The sequence below is a fragment of the Oncorhynchus masou genome, chromosome 32, assembly GCF_036934945.1.
Source record: "Oncorhynchus masou masou isolate Uvic2021 chromosome 32, UVic_Omas_1.1, whole genome shotgun sequence".
Taxonomy (NCBI): Eukaryota; Metazoa; Chordata; class Actinopteri; order Salmoniformes; family Salmonidae; genus Oncorhynchus; species Oncorhynchus masou.
The window spans coordinates 29,943,956-29,958,483 of NC_088243.1; the positions used below are offsets into that span (position 1 = coordinate 29,943,956).

General features: G+C 42.1%; 1 protein-coding gene and 1 pseudogene across 1 annotated transcript; both read left to right on the plus strand.

Annotated features, from left to right (window-relative positions):
- Positions 1–663: 663 nt before the first annotated feature.
- LOC135527189 (rho-related GTP-binding protein RhoV-like) lies at positions 664–1,572 on the plus strand. Its single transcript, XM_064955811.1, has 3 exons — positions 664–826; positions 949–1,007; positions 1,126–1,572. Exons 1-3 carry the CDS (start codon positions 664–666, stop codon positions 1,570–1,572), a joined length of 669 nt encoding a protein of 222 aa, XP_064811883.1.
- A 2,583-nt stretch (positions 1,573–4,155) lies between these two features.
- LOC135527190 (zinc finger FYVE domain-containing protein 1-like) lies at positions 4,156–14,211 on the plus strand (annotated as a pseudogene).
- The last annotated feature ends 317 nt before the right edge of the window (positions 14,212–14,528 follow it).

Here is a 14,528-nt window from a genome sequence, read left to right on the forward strand (position 1 = left end):
CCTGCAATGTAAACAAACCATCAGTCCCGACAAAACCATCAGTATCAGGTATTAATCAAATGGTATTGGTCACATACCCATATTTATTTTAGAATACAATAGAACTCTCTCAGTAATTTGATTTGTTCACCTGACCTTGTAACTAATTTACCATAATTTTGTTTTGCGATTATAATTGGTCCCTAAACCCATAGGCTATTTCTGCAATATATAAAAGCCTCCTTAATTTTTCTCTGTAAACTTCTAAAAATAGCCGAAACAATAAAGAAACCATCATCAGCTTCCACTGACCACTAAGAGTTGCTAAATTACCTTTTCACTTAAGTTTGTCTCAACTCCTGCACCTTGGTCGGAGAGGTTGATTTGATTTAGGTAGCCTTTCGCCCTGAAATTCATACAGTATCCAGGCCATCGATCCACAATGGCCCATATTTTGTCAAGTGGCCGATGGCTGCTGTAGGAGTGACTATGCAAATCAAGCGTGTGAAATACATTTGCGTTGAATTGAGGGCTGTAACTTGATTGGGCGGCATTGTTCGTTCAAACTGGAGGTGGCAAAGTATCCGCTACATTTGTTTCCACCATGTGCGCTTTGATGTAAGATGAGACAGTGATAGTTCTGTTGGATAAGAATTTAAACTTTTGCTGAAATTCCACCAGATGATGATGCAGGCCCCTGATGATTTCCAAGAAAAGCACAATGAGCCAATCATTAGTTGTATGTTGGTTGGGGATGGTGCTGTGGGGAAAACCAGCATGATTATAAGTTACATCTCAAATGGATACCCAAACGAATACCGTCAGACGGCATTTGACGTCTTCACCGGTGAGTTGCATTTTTTTGCATCCTTTAAATACTGTACCTTAACAATTTTCATTTGGCAGTAATTTGGGCTGAGTGAAAGAGGGTTCGAGAATGCATGTGGTGAAATGTGCTCTATTCTACAGGATTGGTTAGAGTAGATGGGATTCCAGTACAAATCCAGTTGATGGACACTGCAGGACAGGTAACTAGGCCAATGCATGAGTAGGCCTACCAAATGCATTATGGCAACACTAAATGTTGGCTACAGTGAAAATATATTTATACCATGAATTAATCTGCCACTTCCTTATTTTCTGCAGGAGGAGTTTGATAATTTTCGCTCCATGTTTTACAATCAAATAGATGTCTTCATCATTTGCTTCAGTGTTGTCAACCCAGTGTCTTTCCACAACATCACTTCAAAATGGATCCCACAGATCCGCACCTTCAATTCTGCTTCACCCATAATTTTAGTGGGGACCCAGTCTGACCTCCGGCATGATGTTGGCATCCTTATCCATCTGGACCAGCTGAGGGTCAAGCCAGTGGTGAACTCCCAGGCCAGGCGTCTGGCAGAGAAGATCAGAGCTCACGACTATGTGGAGTGTTCTGCACTGACCCAGAATAATCTAAAAGAAGCATTTGACTCTGCTATCTTTGCTGCCGTCAAGCACAAGGCCTGTGAGAAAGCAAAGAAGCTCAAACTATTTGGTCGTGCAAAGACTTTTTCTAGTGGGGGGTGGAAGAAGTTCTTCTGCTTCATGTGATCCAATGGCATCACTACCTCAATACAGGACACAAAACCCTCTGGTGTTGAATACTAGGGGGTGGCAGTAGCAGTTGGCTGGATTACTGAGTTAGTTATTCTGGACAAAAGTTGTCATATGTTGTGCTTATTGCAGCTCAAAAGCCAAAAGATCCCCCAGCAACCCGTGATAGCCTTTCACCATTGTATGCACTGTGGAAAGTCTTTCTTATTCACAGGATTCAGACAGCATTGTATTGCAGTTGGTGTCACGGCCTATTTGCGACCTGATTATCACTTTTCTAGCGCATATACTGCATAGTCAAGTATTTTGTCGGCTTTATAAAATGTGAATATCGTCTAGCCATATACGCTTCTTGTGGAAGCCACGTTTCAAACAATGTTTGCTTTGTCGTTTTATGTCACGTTTACTTGTCTCATTACACATTTCACTTTTAAGTGTTCATTTTTTGTTTATTTTAAGAAATTAGGAGTTTGTAAATGTGAAAATATAAAATCAAGAATGTGTCAGCAGGTAGCCTCGTGGTTAGAGCGTTGGGCCAGTAACCAAAAGGTTGCTGGATCGAATCCCCAAGCTGACAAGGTAAAGAAATCTGTCTTTCTGCCCCTGAACAAGGCTGTTAACCCAATGTCCCCCGGGAGGCCGCCATTGTAAATAAGAATTTATTCTTAACTGACTTGCCTAGTTAAATGAAGGTTCAATTTACAAATATAAAGATAATGTAGATCAGCCCTCATTAGAGTAGTTGTAGAAAATTATATTCACTAATGCCTTGGACCTTATTTTAATTTACTGTTAACATGTGAGCTCCATTTTATGGTACGGTCTATTGATCACAGTCTATTGAAAACAGAGGGAAAGACAGAGTTGAGAATATTCTCACCACAGGGTTTTGTTACCCAGCTCACCGACAAGGGACTACGGTCACCTGCTGTCACATTGAGGATCCAATTTACAAGACAAAGCCTCTCCATTAAAGCTGTTCCCTTTGCCTTTGTAATACAGTTAATTGGTTTAAGCCTTGGAAAGAGGAAAGTCATAATAGATATATAATCGATTGCTGAGTACTCAACGTGCACAGTTGTTGGGTATTAGAAACCTTGTGCGTATTCATTATGGAAACTTTAAGAACCAAACGGAAACATGGAGGGAACGACCTGAATTTGTCCAATAGAAACTTTTACGTTTGGAGTAAACTTCTGTTGCAAAACATTTTGCAACGGAGTCGGCGTAATGATTACAGCACTGGAAAAAAGTCCAAAGTGCTTTGCTTAAGACAGAACATCTTTTTTATTTGTATGATAAGTGGTAAAATGAATGTACTATAAAGGAGTTAACAATTGAACTACTGAGTGATTATACTATATAGCCTGCATACAAGGCCTAATGTGTCTACTGGATAAAGTTGTGTGTCATGTAAGGGTGGCTGTGTTCCTGGGGATCGGCAGTGTCCGGTGCGAGAGAGGCAGGTTGAAGTGGTCAGAGTAGTGCAGAAGGTGTCCTATGCTGAGGCAGTGAAGAAATTTGAGGAGGGGTCAAGGGTGAGGGATCCTGAGAGGATCTAAGTGAGTAGTAGATTTGTGCCAGCACAGAGGGGGTTAGCCCAAAGAGTGATAGTGTATATTCTTCATTAGGTTTGATTTCTTAGCATTTTATAGCAATGGTTATCAACTGTACCGCAGAAATGGAACATAAATAACATGGAAGTTGTGGAGGTAGCTGCAGAGAAGATTTTGGGTTTATGTGATTTGACTTCAGAAGAGTTACAGGGTGTGTTGAGTAGGGGTGTCTCCTGTCCTCCCAGGCCGTTTGCTTGGGCAGGAGCAGATAGGATCAAAGTAGTGGAATGGAGAAGTGGGTTGTTAATGAGTATAGGTGGCAGCTGCAGATAAGTACCTGGGTGTAAGAGATTTTACTGCGGAAGTTATGTTTTGAGATTTTTATTTTTGTGAAATAGCGTGTGTGTGGTGCAAATTTGTATCCCCCTGCCTTTTTAAAATGTTTATATAACAACTGTAAAGTGATCGAACACACACTACTGCACAGTAGGTGGCGGCATGCACGAACAAAATGTGAGAATGCCATTATACCAAAGACGTAATGCCGCTGCCTGAAGTTGTAATTTCTCTGAATTCTGTGTTTCCTCAGCCTGCTGTGTTAACGAGACACCTCATATATCCAATCTCTGGAGCCTGTCAAACTAGATACATGCCTGCTATTCTAGCACACTGCTGAGATCTGGGGTGTATTCATTATGCCTTGTAACTGAAACCATTTACTGCTGAAGAACCAAACGGAAGCAAACAGAGAAAACAAAACGCAACTGGGAGGGACCTACCTGAATTTGTCCAATGCAAACTCTCGTTTTCGTTGTATAACATTTTCTGTTTGGAGAAAACTTTCTGTGGCAAAATGTTTTGCAACAGAATCGGCGTAATGAATACACCCTTGATGAATCTCCAATGTTTTCTGTTGGATCAATCAATCTGTCAATTCCTTAACATCGTCAAGGAGACCATTAACATGTATAGTGGAGTGAATCACTGCTTTCTCTCCTAGGTAGTAATTAGCATTCTGATAACAATGGTTTCCTCACTCAAAGGCTTCTCTAGTATAAAACATAATGTGGTGACTAGAAACTGTATCTGCAAAAGGAAAAACAATTATTTTGGAATATTAGTTATCAGTAAATATATATTTGATTATGGGAGATACTCCTGACAGTTTTGTTTCCCTTAGGCTGTGTTGCGCACAAATCCAAATGATTCTGGTGGAATTGACTTGGAATGAAGGAGTGGTAAAATCTAGGACAAGTTAATCATCTTAGAAATGTCTGCGAATCAGATGATGCCTCCATATGAAAAAGAGAACACACACACTTTTTGGGGTTAATCATAGCCTACTTTATTTTGGAGGGGAACCACAGCTACTAAGGTTAAGAAATATGGCTACGTTTACACAGGCAGCCCTATTCCATTTTTCCACATTGGTATTTTGACCAATCACAAAATATCTCTTTCAGAGCTGATCTGATTGGTCAAAAGACCAATTTGTAAAGCGTGTATATATCAGAATTTGCATAATCTATTTGACAGTGTATAATTCACTAAACTGTGCATGTGTGTTCGTTGTGCCAGAATTACCTTATGGACATGTTCAAACCCACTGATATGATCAATCCATTGGAATTTGTTAAATTGAACCAAGGATTTGAACAATTAGTTATATACTGCTCTCTACAGGTGTGTTGATGTACTGAATCTTACATAAATTACTGAGTTTTTAGTAGTGCAAACCATATACATTTTATAACAAATAGTTTTCGGGGTAATTCTGTCCAGTAAAAACAATTTTTCATAATTACCTAATTCAAGGTCTTGCAATATTAGTATATTAATATATATATATTATATTTTTTAATGAAAGAATCTGCACACTGCTGCTCATGCTCCCAGGTGATTTTATTTATAACATTTTGACCCTTCATCAGGCATCTATATCTCAGGTGGGGTTGGAAGGTCCTATATGTAGGGGAAGTACTCAGTGACATCACTTCCTGAAATGGAGGTAAAAAAATATCACAGAATTAAGATTTAATGTATCAACATATATGATCATACACAAGGAATGTCAATATTTATAGTGCATTTCGAAAGTATTCAGACCCCTTGACTTTTTCCACATTCTGTTACATTACAGCTTATTCTAAAATGGATTAAATCGCTTTATTTATTTAAAAACTTTAACTGAAATATCACATATACATAAGTATTCAGATTCTTTACTCAGTACTTTGAAGCACCTTCGACAGCGATTACAGCCTCAAGTCTTCTTGGGTAGGACGCTACAAGCGTGGCACACCTGTATATTTGGGGAGTTTCTCTCATTTTTCTCTGCAGATCCTCTCCAGCTCTGTCAGGTTGGATGGGGATTGGTGCTGCAAAGATATTTTCAGTTGTACAGTTATGTTCATTAGGGTTAATGTCCGAGCTCTGGCTGGGCCACTCAATGACATTGAGACTTGTCCCAAAGCTACACCTGAGTTGTCTTGGCTGTGTGCTTAGTGTCTTGTCCTGTTGGAAGGTGAACCTTCGCCCCAGTCTGAGGTCCTGAGCGCTCTGGAGCAGGTTTTCATCAAGGATCTCTCTGGACTTCGCTCCATTTATCTTTCCCTCGATCCTGACTAGTTTCCCAGTCCCTTCCCAGTCCCTGCCGCTGAAAAACATCCCCACAGCATAATGCTGTGGCATTAGTCCCCCTAAGCATTAGGGGGACGTTCATTGAGGTAAAACTTGAGGGCCACCATGCTTTCCATGTGTTTGCCTACAACTCCAGCACCTACGGAAAGTACCTAGATGTGCAAATGTTCTTCAGCGTTTATTTATGTTGAAATGCAAATAATATAACTTACAAATTTGATAGATTTGACTAAAACGCTAATTTCTTTTATTCAAAACAATTTAATTTCCCAGCATGCGCATTATACCCACCCCTGACCCTCGACTCGAAATAATCTGTTCAGCTGATTTTAACATGCAACAACATAGCACTCAGAAATCCGCAAGGAGTGGGCTGGTGATGAACAGAACAATGACAAAGCTAGGAATGATTTCAACGCAATAACATATTTTAAAGACTTCTGAAGCGTATTGTGCAATTATTCTTCTTGTAATGAAACAGCAGGGAGCAGGTCTCGAACCCTCAACCTTCGATAGCGAGATGGAATTCGGGCTAGACTGTGCAAAAGCATGCTCAAGCGGCAGAGTCGATATCCGCGCTTATAAACCCAGGGTTGTTCCAGTATGTTATTTTGTTGACTGAACTGCTGTTATCCTAGTGTTTGGCTATGGTTATTATTGACATGTTTACCTGAACTGGATAACTAGCTTGGATAACACAGCTAACTTTAGCTATTTCAAACAGGGCGATTCGGATTTGTGTAACGTTTAACAAGTTTCGTCGGACGAAATAATATGTTTTAGTTAGGTTGTGTCACATTGACGGAATAATGTTGTTTTAAACAACATATTGCTTTAAGCATTGTCAGATTGTCCGTTCTCTAAATTCAGAGTGTTTTTCTCTCGGAGCATTCAGAGCGCACGCTGGATGCTCAGGCGGATTAGGGTTGATCCGAGCGTTTTGACCTAACGTTGGCTAGCTACTTCCAGACACAAATGAGAGAACACCTCACTCTAACCATTTTACTCGTCCTAGCAGAGCAGGTTAGGTTGTTTTCATGTTGTCCAGTGCGTTGGTGACTTTCTGTGCTGATGGAAACAATTTAATTATGTTTTTTTTGCCGACATTTACCGATACCGGACATATTCGTTATTCTGCGCTCTGTGGCACACTGATGGGAGTGTTCTGAAATTGGAGTAGAGTGAATTTACAAAAGCACCCTTCATTTTTATAAAGCCAGTCATAAAGAAAGTGTATTTTATTGTCAAGAGCAGGTTGACTTAAAATAGCCAGAACATATTCAACCAGATTGCCTCACTTTAACGTTACTGTGTTTGAAATGTCACATATTGACATTATTAATTGTGTTGTTTAATAAGCTGTTGAAATTAGTTTAACCTTTTATTTTTACCCTTTTGTCTCCCCAATTTCGTGGTATCCAATTGTTTAGTGGCTACTATCTTGTCCCATCGCTACAACTCCCGTACGGGCTCGGGAGAGACGAAGGTTGAAAGTCATGCGTCCTCCGATACACAACCCAACCAAGCCGCACTGCTTCTTAACACAGCGCACATCCAACCCGGATTCCAGCCGCACCAATGTGTCGGAGGAAACACGTGCACCTGCCACAGGAGTCGCTGGTGCGCAATGAGACAAGGATATCCCTACCGGCCAAACCCTCCCTAACCCGGACGACGCTAGGCCAATTGTGCGTCGCGGCCGGTTAAGACAGGTGGCACAGCTGGCGTTGCAGTACATCGCCCTTAACCACAGCGCCACCCGGGAGCCCTGGATTTGAACCTTTTTAAAGGTAAAAGGAGCATCATACAACCTTGTTAAGTCTACTTGCATCAAGTTGCCTATGTTCAAAGGATTGTGTAGCCTATATAGCACACAATAAGGTCATGTGTATTTATTTTTCAATTTAACCTGTATTTAACTAGGCAAGTCAGTTAAGAACAAATTCATATTTACAGCGACAGCCTACCTGGGAACAATGGTTAGTTTTTCATGGGCAGAACAACAGATTTTTACCTTGTCAGCTCAGGGATTTGATCCAGCAACCTTTTGGTTACTGGCCCAACGCTCTAACCACTAGGCTACCTGCCGCCCCGTTATCAATAAAACGAGTTGATTTAATATTTATTTTCACTCTGCTATTGGGAATATTTGTCACAGGTCTGTCATCAGCTGCCAGAACTGCAAACTCAACTTGTGCCAACAGTGTCTGAAAAGCACCCACAATGGAGGTAACAAGAAGAAGCTCTAACGCTGCCTATCCTCCTCCACCCAAACCTACAGAGGTCTACTCCCTCCCTCTGCCGGAAACCATAGAGGTCAAATCAACCCCTCAATTTAAACCTGCAGAGATCAACTTAAGCCCAGTGGTAGATGAGGCAGAAGTCCCGAAGGCAAAACTTCTGGAGAAACATTTACATTACATTTAAGTCATTTAGCAGACGCTCTTATCCAGAGCGACTTACAAATTGGTGAATTCACCTTCTGACATCCAGTGGAACAGCCACTTTACAATAGTGCATCTAAATCATTTAAGGGGGGGGGTGAGAAGGATTACTTTATCCTATCCTAGGTATTCCTTGAAGAGGTGGGGTTTCAGGTGTCTCCGGAAGGTGGTGATTGACTCCGCTGTCCTGGCGTCGTGAGGGAGTTTGTTCCACCATTGGGGGCCAGAGCAGCGAACAGTTTTGACTGGGCTGAGCGGGAACTGTACTTCCTCAGTGGTAGGGAGGCGAGCAGGCCAGAGGTGGATGAACGCAGTGCCCTTGTTTGGGTGTAGGGCCTGATCAGAGCCTGGAGGTACTGCGGTGCCGTTCCCCTCACAGCTCCGTAGGCAAGCACCATGGTCTTGTAGCGGATGCGAGCTTCAACTGGAAGCCAGTGGAGAGAGCGGAGGAGCGGGGTGACGTGAGAGAACTTGGGAGGGTTGAACACCAGACGGGCTGCGGCGTTCTGGATGAGTTGTAGGGGTTTAATGGCACAGGCAGGGAGCCCAGCCAACAGCGAGTTGCAGTAATCCAGACGGGAGATGACAAGTGCCTGGATTAGGAAAGATCCAGGAGAAAGTCTTCAGTTGTCTTCTGATTGACGCAAACGAGGCGATACAGATGGGTAGTGAAGGGAGTCAAAAGCCTTTGAGTTTTTGCGTCCTGTCAGTTTTGTGTCCAAACAAAATTTCATTTTGGGTAATTTTATTTCAATCACTTTTTGACCAGACCCCCCTTTTTTTTTTATTTTTTTTTTAATTTGAACAACATTTTCCATAGTGCATTCGGGAAAAGTATACAGACATTCACTTTTTCCACATTGTGTTACGTTACAGCCTTAACTATTCATTTAATCTATTTGAGATTTTCTCGTCAATCTACATAGGTTTTTACAAATAACGGAAATACCTTATTTACATAAGTATTCAAACCCTTTGCTATGTGACTCGAAATTGAGCTCCAGTGCAGCCTGTTTTCATTGATCATCCTTGAGATGTTTCTACATCTTGAAGAGAGTCCACCGGTGGTAAATTCAATTGATTGGACATGATTTGGAAAGACACACACTTGTCTATATAAGGTCCCACAGTTGACAGTGCATGTCAGAGCAAAACCCAAGCCATGAGGTCGAAGGAATTGTCCGTAGAGCTCAGAGACAGGATTGTGTCGACACAGATCTAGTGAAGGGTACCAAAACATTTCTACAGCATTGAAGGTCCCCAAGAACACAGTTGCCTCCATGAATATCTAATCAAATGGCTACCCAGACTATTTGCATTGCTCCCGCCTTTTTACGCCGATGCTACTCTGTTGTTATTATCTATGCATAGTCACTTTAATAACTCTACCTACATGTACATATTATCTTGACTTACCGGTGCCCTCGCACATTGACTCTGTACTGGTACCCCCTGTTTATAGTCTCGCTATTGTTATTTTACTGCTGCTCTGTAATGACTTGTTCCTTTGATTTCCTATTCATATTTTTTAAACTGCATTGTTGGTTTGGGGTATGTATGTAGGTCTACACCTGTTGTATTTGGTGCATGTGACAAACATTTGATTCGATTTTGATCATTCTTAAATGGAAGAAGTTTGGAACCACCAAGAGTCTTCCGAGAGCTGGCCGCCCGGCCCAACTGAGCAATCGAGGAAGAAGGGCCTTGGTTAGGCAGGTGACCAAGAACCCGATGGTCACTGTGACAGAGCTCCAGAGTTCCTCTGTGTAGATGGGAGAACCATCCATAAGGATAACCATCTCTGCAGCACTCCACCAATCAAGCCATTATGGTAGAATGACCAGAGAGAAGCCACTCCTCAGTAAAATGACAGACCGCTTGGAGTTTGCCAAAAGGCACCTAAAAGACTCTGACCATGAGAAACAAGTGTCACTGGTCTGATGAAACCAAGTTTGAAACTATTTGGCCTGCATGCAAAGCATCACGTCTGGAGGAAACCAGGTACCACTCATCACCTGGCCAATACCATCCCTATGATGAAGAATAGCGGTGGCAACATCATGCTGTGGGGATGTTTTTCAATGGTAGGGACTGGGAGACTAGTCAGGATCGAGGGAAAGATGAACAGAGCAAAGTACAGAGATCCTTGATGAGGTATTGCATGTAAAATTGAGGTTTTGAGGTTTTTAAATCCATTTTAGAGTAAGGCTGTAACATAACAAAATGTGGGCAAAGTGATGGGGGTCTGAATACTTTCCAAATGCTCTGTTGACCCATTTAGTATACCCACCATACCATGAGACGTCCATGTTTTCATCACTGGAAAAGGGAAACTGTTACATTTTATATAATTGAAATCTTACACTCAGGATGGTAAAAAAAACCATTAGGGATACCTTTTTAAATGTAGACAAATGTCAACCACCCTGCATTCTGTATCACCGCCTGGTACGGCAACTGCTCCGCCCACAACCGTAAGGCTCTCCAGAGGGTAGTGAGGTCTGCACAACCCATCACCGGGGGCAAACGACCTGCCCTCCAGGACACCTACACCACCCGATGTCACAGGAAGGCCATAAAGATCATCAAGGACAACAACCACCTGAGCCACTGCCTGTTCACCCCGCTATCATCCAGAAGGTGAGGTCAATACAGGTGCATCAAAGCTGGGACCGAGAGACTGAAAAACAGCTTCTATCTCAAGGCCATCAGACTGTTAAACAGCAACCACTAACATTGAGTGGCTGCTGCCAACACACTGACTCAACTCCAGCCACTTTAATAATGGGAAATGATGTAAAATATATCACTAGCCACTGTAAACAATGCTACCTAATATAATGTTTACATACCCTACATTATTCATCTCATATGTACACGTATATACTGTACTCTATATCATCTACTGCATCCTTATGTAATACATGTATCACTAGCCACTTTAACTATGCCACTTTGTTTACATACTCATCTCATATGTATATACTGTACTCGATACCATCTACTGTATCTTGCCTATGCTGCTCTGTACCATCACTCATTCATATCTTTATGTACATATTCTTTATCCCCTTACACTGTGTATAAGACAGTAGTTTTGGAATTGTTAGATTACTTGTTGGTTATTACTGCATTGTCGGAACTAGAAGCACAAGCATTTCCCTACACTCGCATTAACATCTGCTAACCATGTGTGTGTGACAAATAAAATTTGATTTGATTTCAAGACTATGTTGTTTCAACTGGAGACACATCTGAGGGCGGGCACAACACAAAGACTTCAAATGATGTAAATCTAAACGACAACATACGAAAACCTTTATTTGATAAATACATGCTGGAAGAATTTATAGTATAGTTTGACAACTCTGATTGTAAGTTTTTAAATGATATCAAACCCAACCGTTAATATTTTTAATTGATTAAGAAATGGATTTCTTATGCTATGGTTGGGTTTGCAAAATGGGTCAACTTTAAGCACCTTCTCCTGAATGTTTTGGTATTCAGGTCCAAAACGTCACTTTCTGACCACTTATACCATGGGGCAACTACAGTATGTATGGAAAGTTTCGTTCAAATCAAAAAGTGGTGCAGCCAAAAAGTGATTGAATTAAAATCTAAGGACCCTTTTGTGAAATGAAATCACCTCATCTGCCAACACTACTCCCTGTTTTTAGATAAAGGACGAAGGTGCGTTTGTGAAGATATTTAACTGCAAGCCCAACAAGCTGATCAAGGTGGTGTCCACCTTCGGCAACACAGGAGAAGGCAAATCCTACACTCTGAACCACACGTTCTTCATGGACAGGGAGGTGTTCAATACCTCCCCCCACGCAGGAGTCCTGCACGGTGGGGGTGTGGGCGGCATTTGACCCCATCCACAAGGTGGTGGTCATCGATACAGAGGGCCAACTGGGTAACAGCTCCAACCAGGGCCACAGAACACGGCTCTTGCTCAAGGTGCTAGCTATCTCCAACAGCATCTACCGCACCCACGCCGACCGCATCCATGACCACCTCTTCAAGTTCCTGGGCGACGGGTTAGAAGCCTACCTGAAACATTTCACCAAGGAACTGAAGGCCACTACTGCCCGCTGTGGCCTGGACGTGCCTCTGTCCACCCTAGGGCAGGCCATCATAATCTTCCATGAGACTGTCCACACCAAGCTGCTGGGCTCAGGTCAGCGCTAAGAAATACTGTAATCAACACTGACCATAGTGTACACAAATCGAACATTGGTGTGGTTACTTTCTGCTCTCATCAGTCTAATTTTTTCAGTCTAGTGTAAACATTAGGGATACAGTAGATTCATCCACTCATTGTCATGAGTGTTGCTACAGAAGATCATATTACATGTAATTTGATAATTACGGGTACAGAATCTCTACTCACCCCGCTGACCCTTTGACACGCTACAGAGCTGTTTTGAAACGGTGTGACCAGTTAGTTGGCCAGTCAAGCAGTTTGAGTAATCTAGTATCATTTTCCTTTCAAAGTATGTGGCTGTTAAACTGTACAAATTGATTTTCTATCCATTTAATGTTTCCCTTTAGAGTAGAATTTGACTTATTTTTCTTTGAATCATTTTTGGTGAGGCATCTTCCATCTCAGTTTTGATTGAGCTAGAAAAGGTTGAAGACCCCTGATCAAAGTGATCTGAAGTGAAATGTCCTTTTATGAGGGGTTATATATCAACTCAAAGTTAAGTCTGTCTTCTCATCCTATTCCATTTTATCACCTTTTCGTTCTCTCATTCTGACAGGAAACTCAGTCTGTGGATTGGCTGCTGCTTGTGAGCGCTTCAGGAAGCTGGGCCGTTTCCCAGAGGATTTCAGCTCCATACTGTACCTCGGCACGTGTACCTGTAGCCCCCCCAAAGGACTTTGGTGGCCTGCAGCACACCCTGGAGCAGCTGCTGGACAACAACTCCACCCGCTTCCCAGTCGTCATCTTCAAAGCCCTGCAGGTAGTAGACATTATAGCTCAGTCATCTGGCTGTAAACTGGTTTCAAACAGGCTCACATTTACATAAGGCAAACACTGAAACCATGACAGTCAAATAAGGGTGTCAAGCTGTGTTCAAGAATGGAATGTTTTAGCATTTCTGTCTACTGGAACATTTGATCTTCATTTAAAAAGGGGTCTTAAAATCAAGCACATAGAAAGTTACAAATGTTGCTATTCAATAGGTGACCGTTAGTTTTACGGTCACCAATCTAATCAGACTACAACAATGTAATTTCTGATCTGTTGTTCTTCTCTGTCTATGGCCTAAGTGAGCACTTCAATGGGGAGATTTCTGATGAGCTCATAGCCCACAACTGCTTCTTCCCTGATGAGTACTTCACCTGCTCCGGCCTCTGCCTCGTTTGCGGGTAAGTCCTCTGTTTCCTTCTCTTCAATTATTTAATTCTCTCCCATCTCATGCCACGGACTATACGACGTACAAGTGATGTCATACTTCCGGGTCCTTCTACACATTGTGCCTACTCTCTCTTCAGGCCTGGTGAAGGGTGCTGCGCGTCCTGCCTACTGGGTGCCTGACCACATATCCTCTCCTGCCACATCTGCCATCGTGACTTCACTGCCAAGCTGTCTAAGCACCGCTGTCACGCCTGCAAGCAAGACGTGTGTGACGAATGCTCCCCAGAGCGTCGACCGGTCCCCTTGCGAGGGTGGGACCACCGTGTCCGTGTTTGTGCAAACTGCAACCAGAAACCTGGCGACCTCTTAATGGGACTGGCCCTCCTTCCTCAGAACACTGGACTGAACCACTCTCTCAAACCTCCATTATTGAAATGGATCGTTCCCATGTCTGTGGCAAGGATGTTGTTAGTAAATCTAGTTTTAGGGTTTCTGATGCCTTGTAAAAAATGTATGTATAATAGTAATGTAATTTGACTATCGAATGACCTTTTCTGCATTCACCCAAATCAGTGCTTTTTTGTTGGATAATGGTTGTGAAATATTTTTCTATCATGGAATAAAATTACATTTGTATCATGTAAACCGTTTGTTGAGAAAGGTTTTTTTTTTTTTTGGTATCAATTCTCGACACAAGGCATTGTTTCACTGATGTAATGTTGAGGGGATAATGGCACCAGTGCAGTCACCACTGCAGGTTCGTTGCATGATCTACTACACTATTTTAACATTGCTCTAAGTCTGTTGCGGCTGTATAAAGCTGCTGCATATCATATGGCCCAAACAATTAAACTGAGACCGAAGTTAGGTTTGATTTGGATCTGCATGAACATCCATAGATCCCATTTTCAAACCGGTCTGTTTTTGTCTGCAAATAGCATTTCAGGT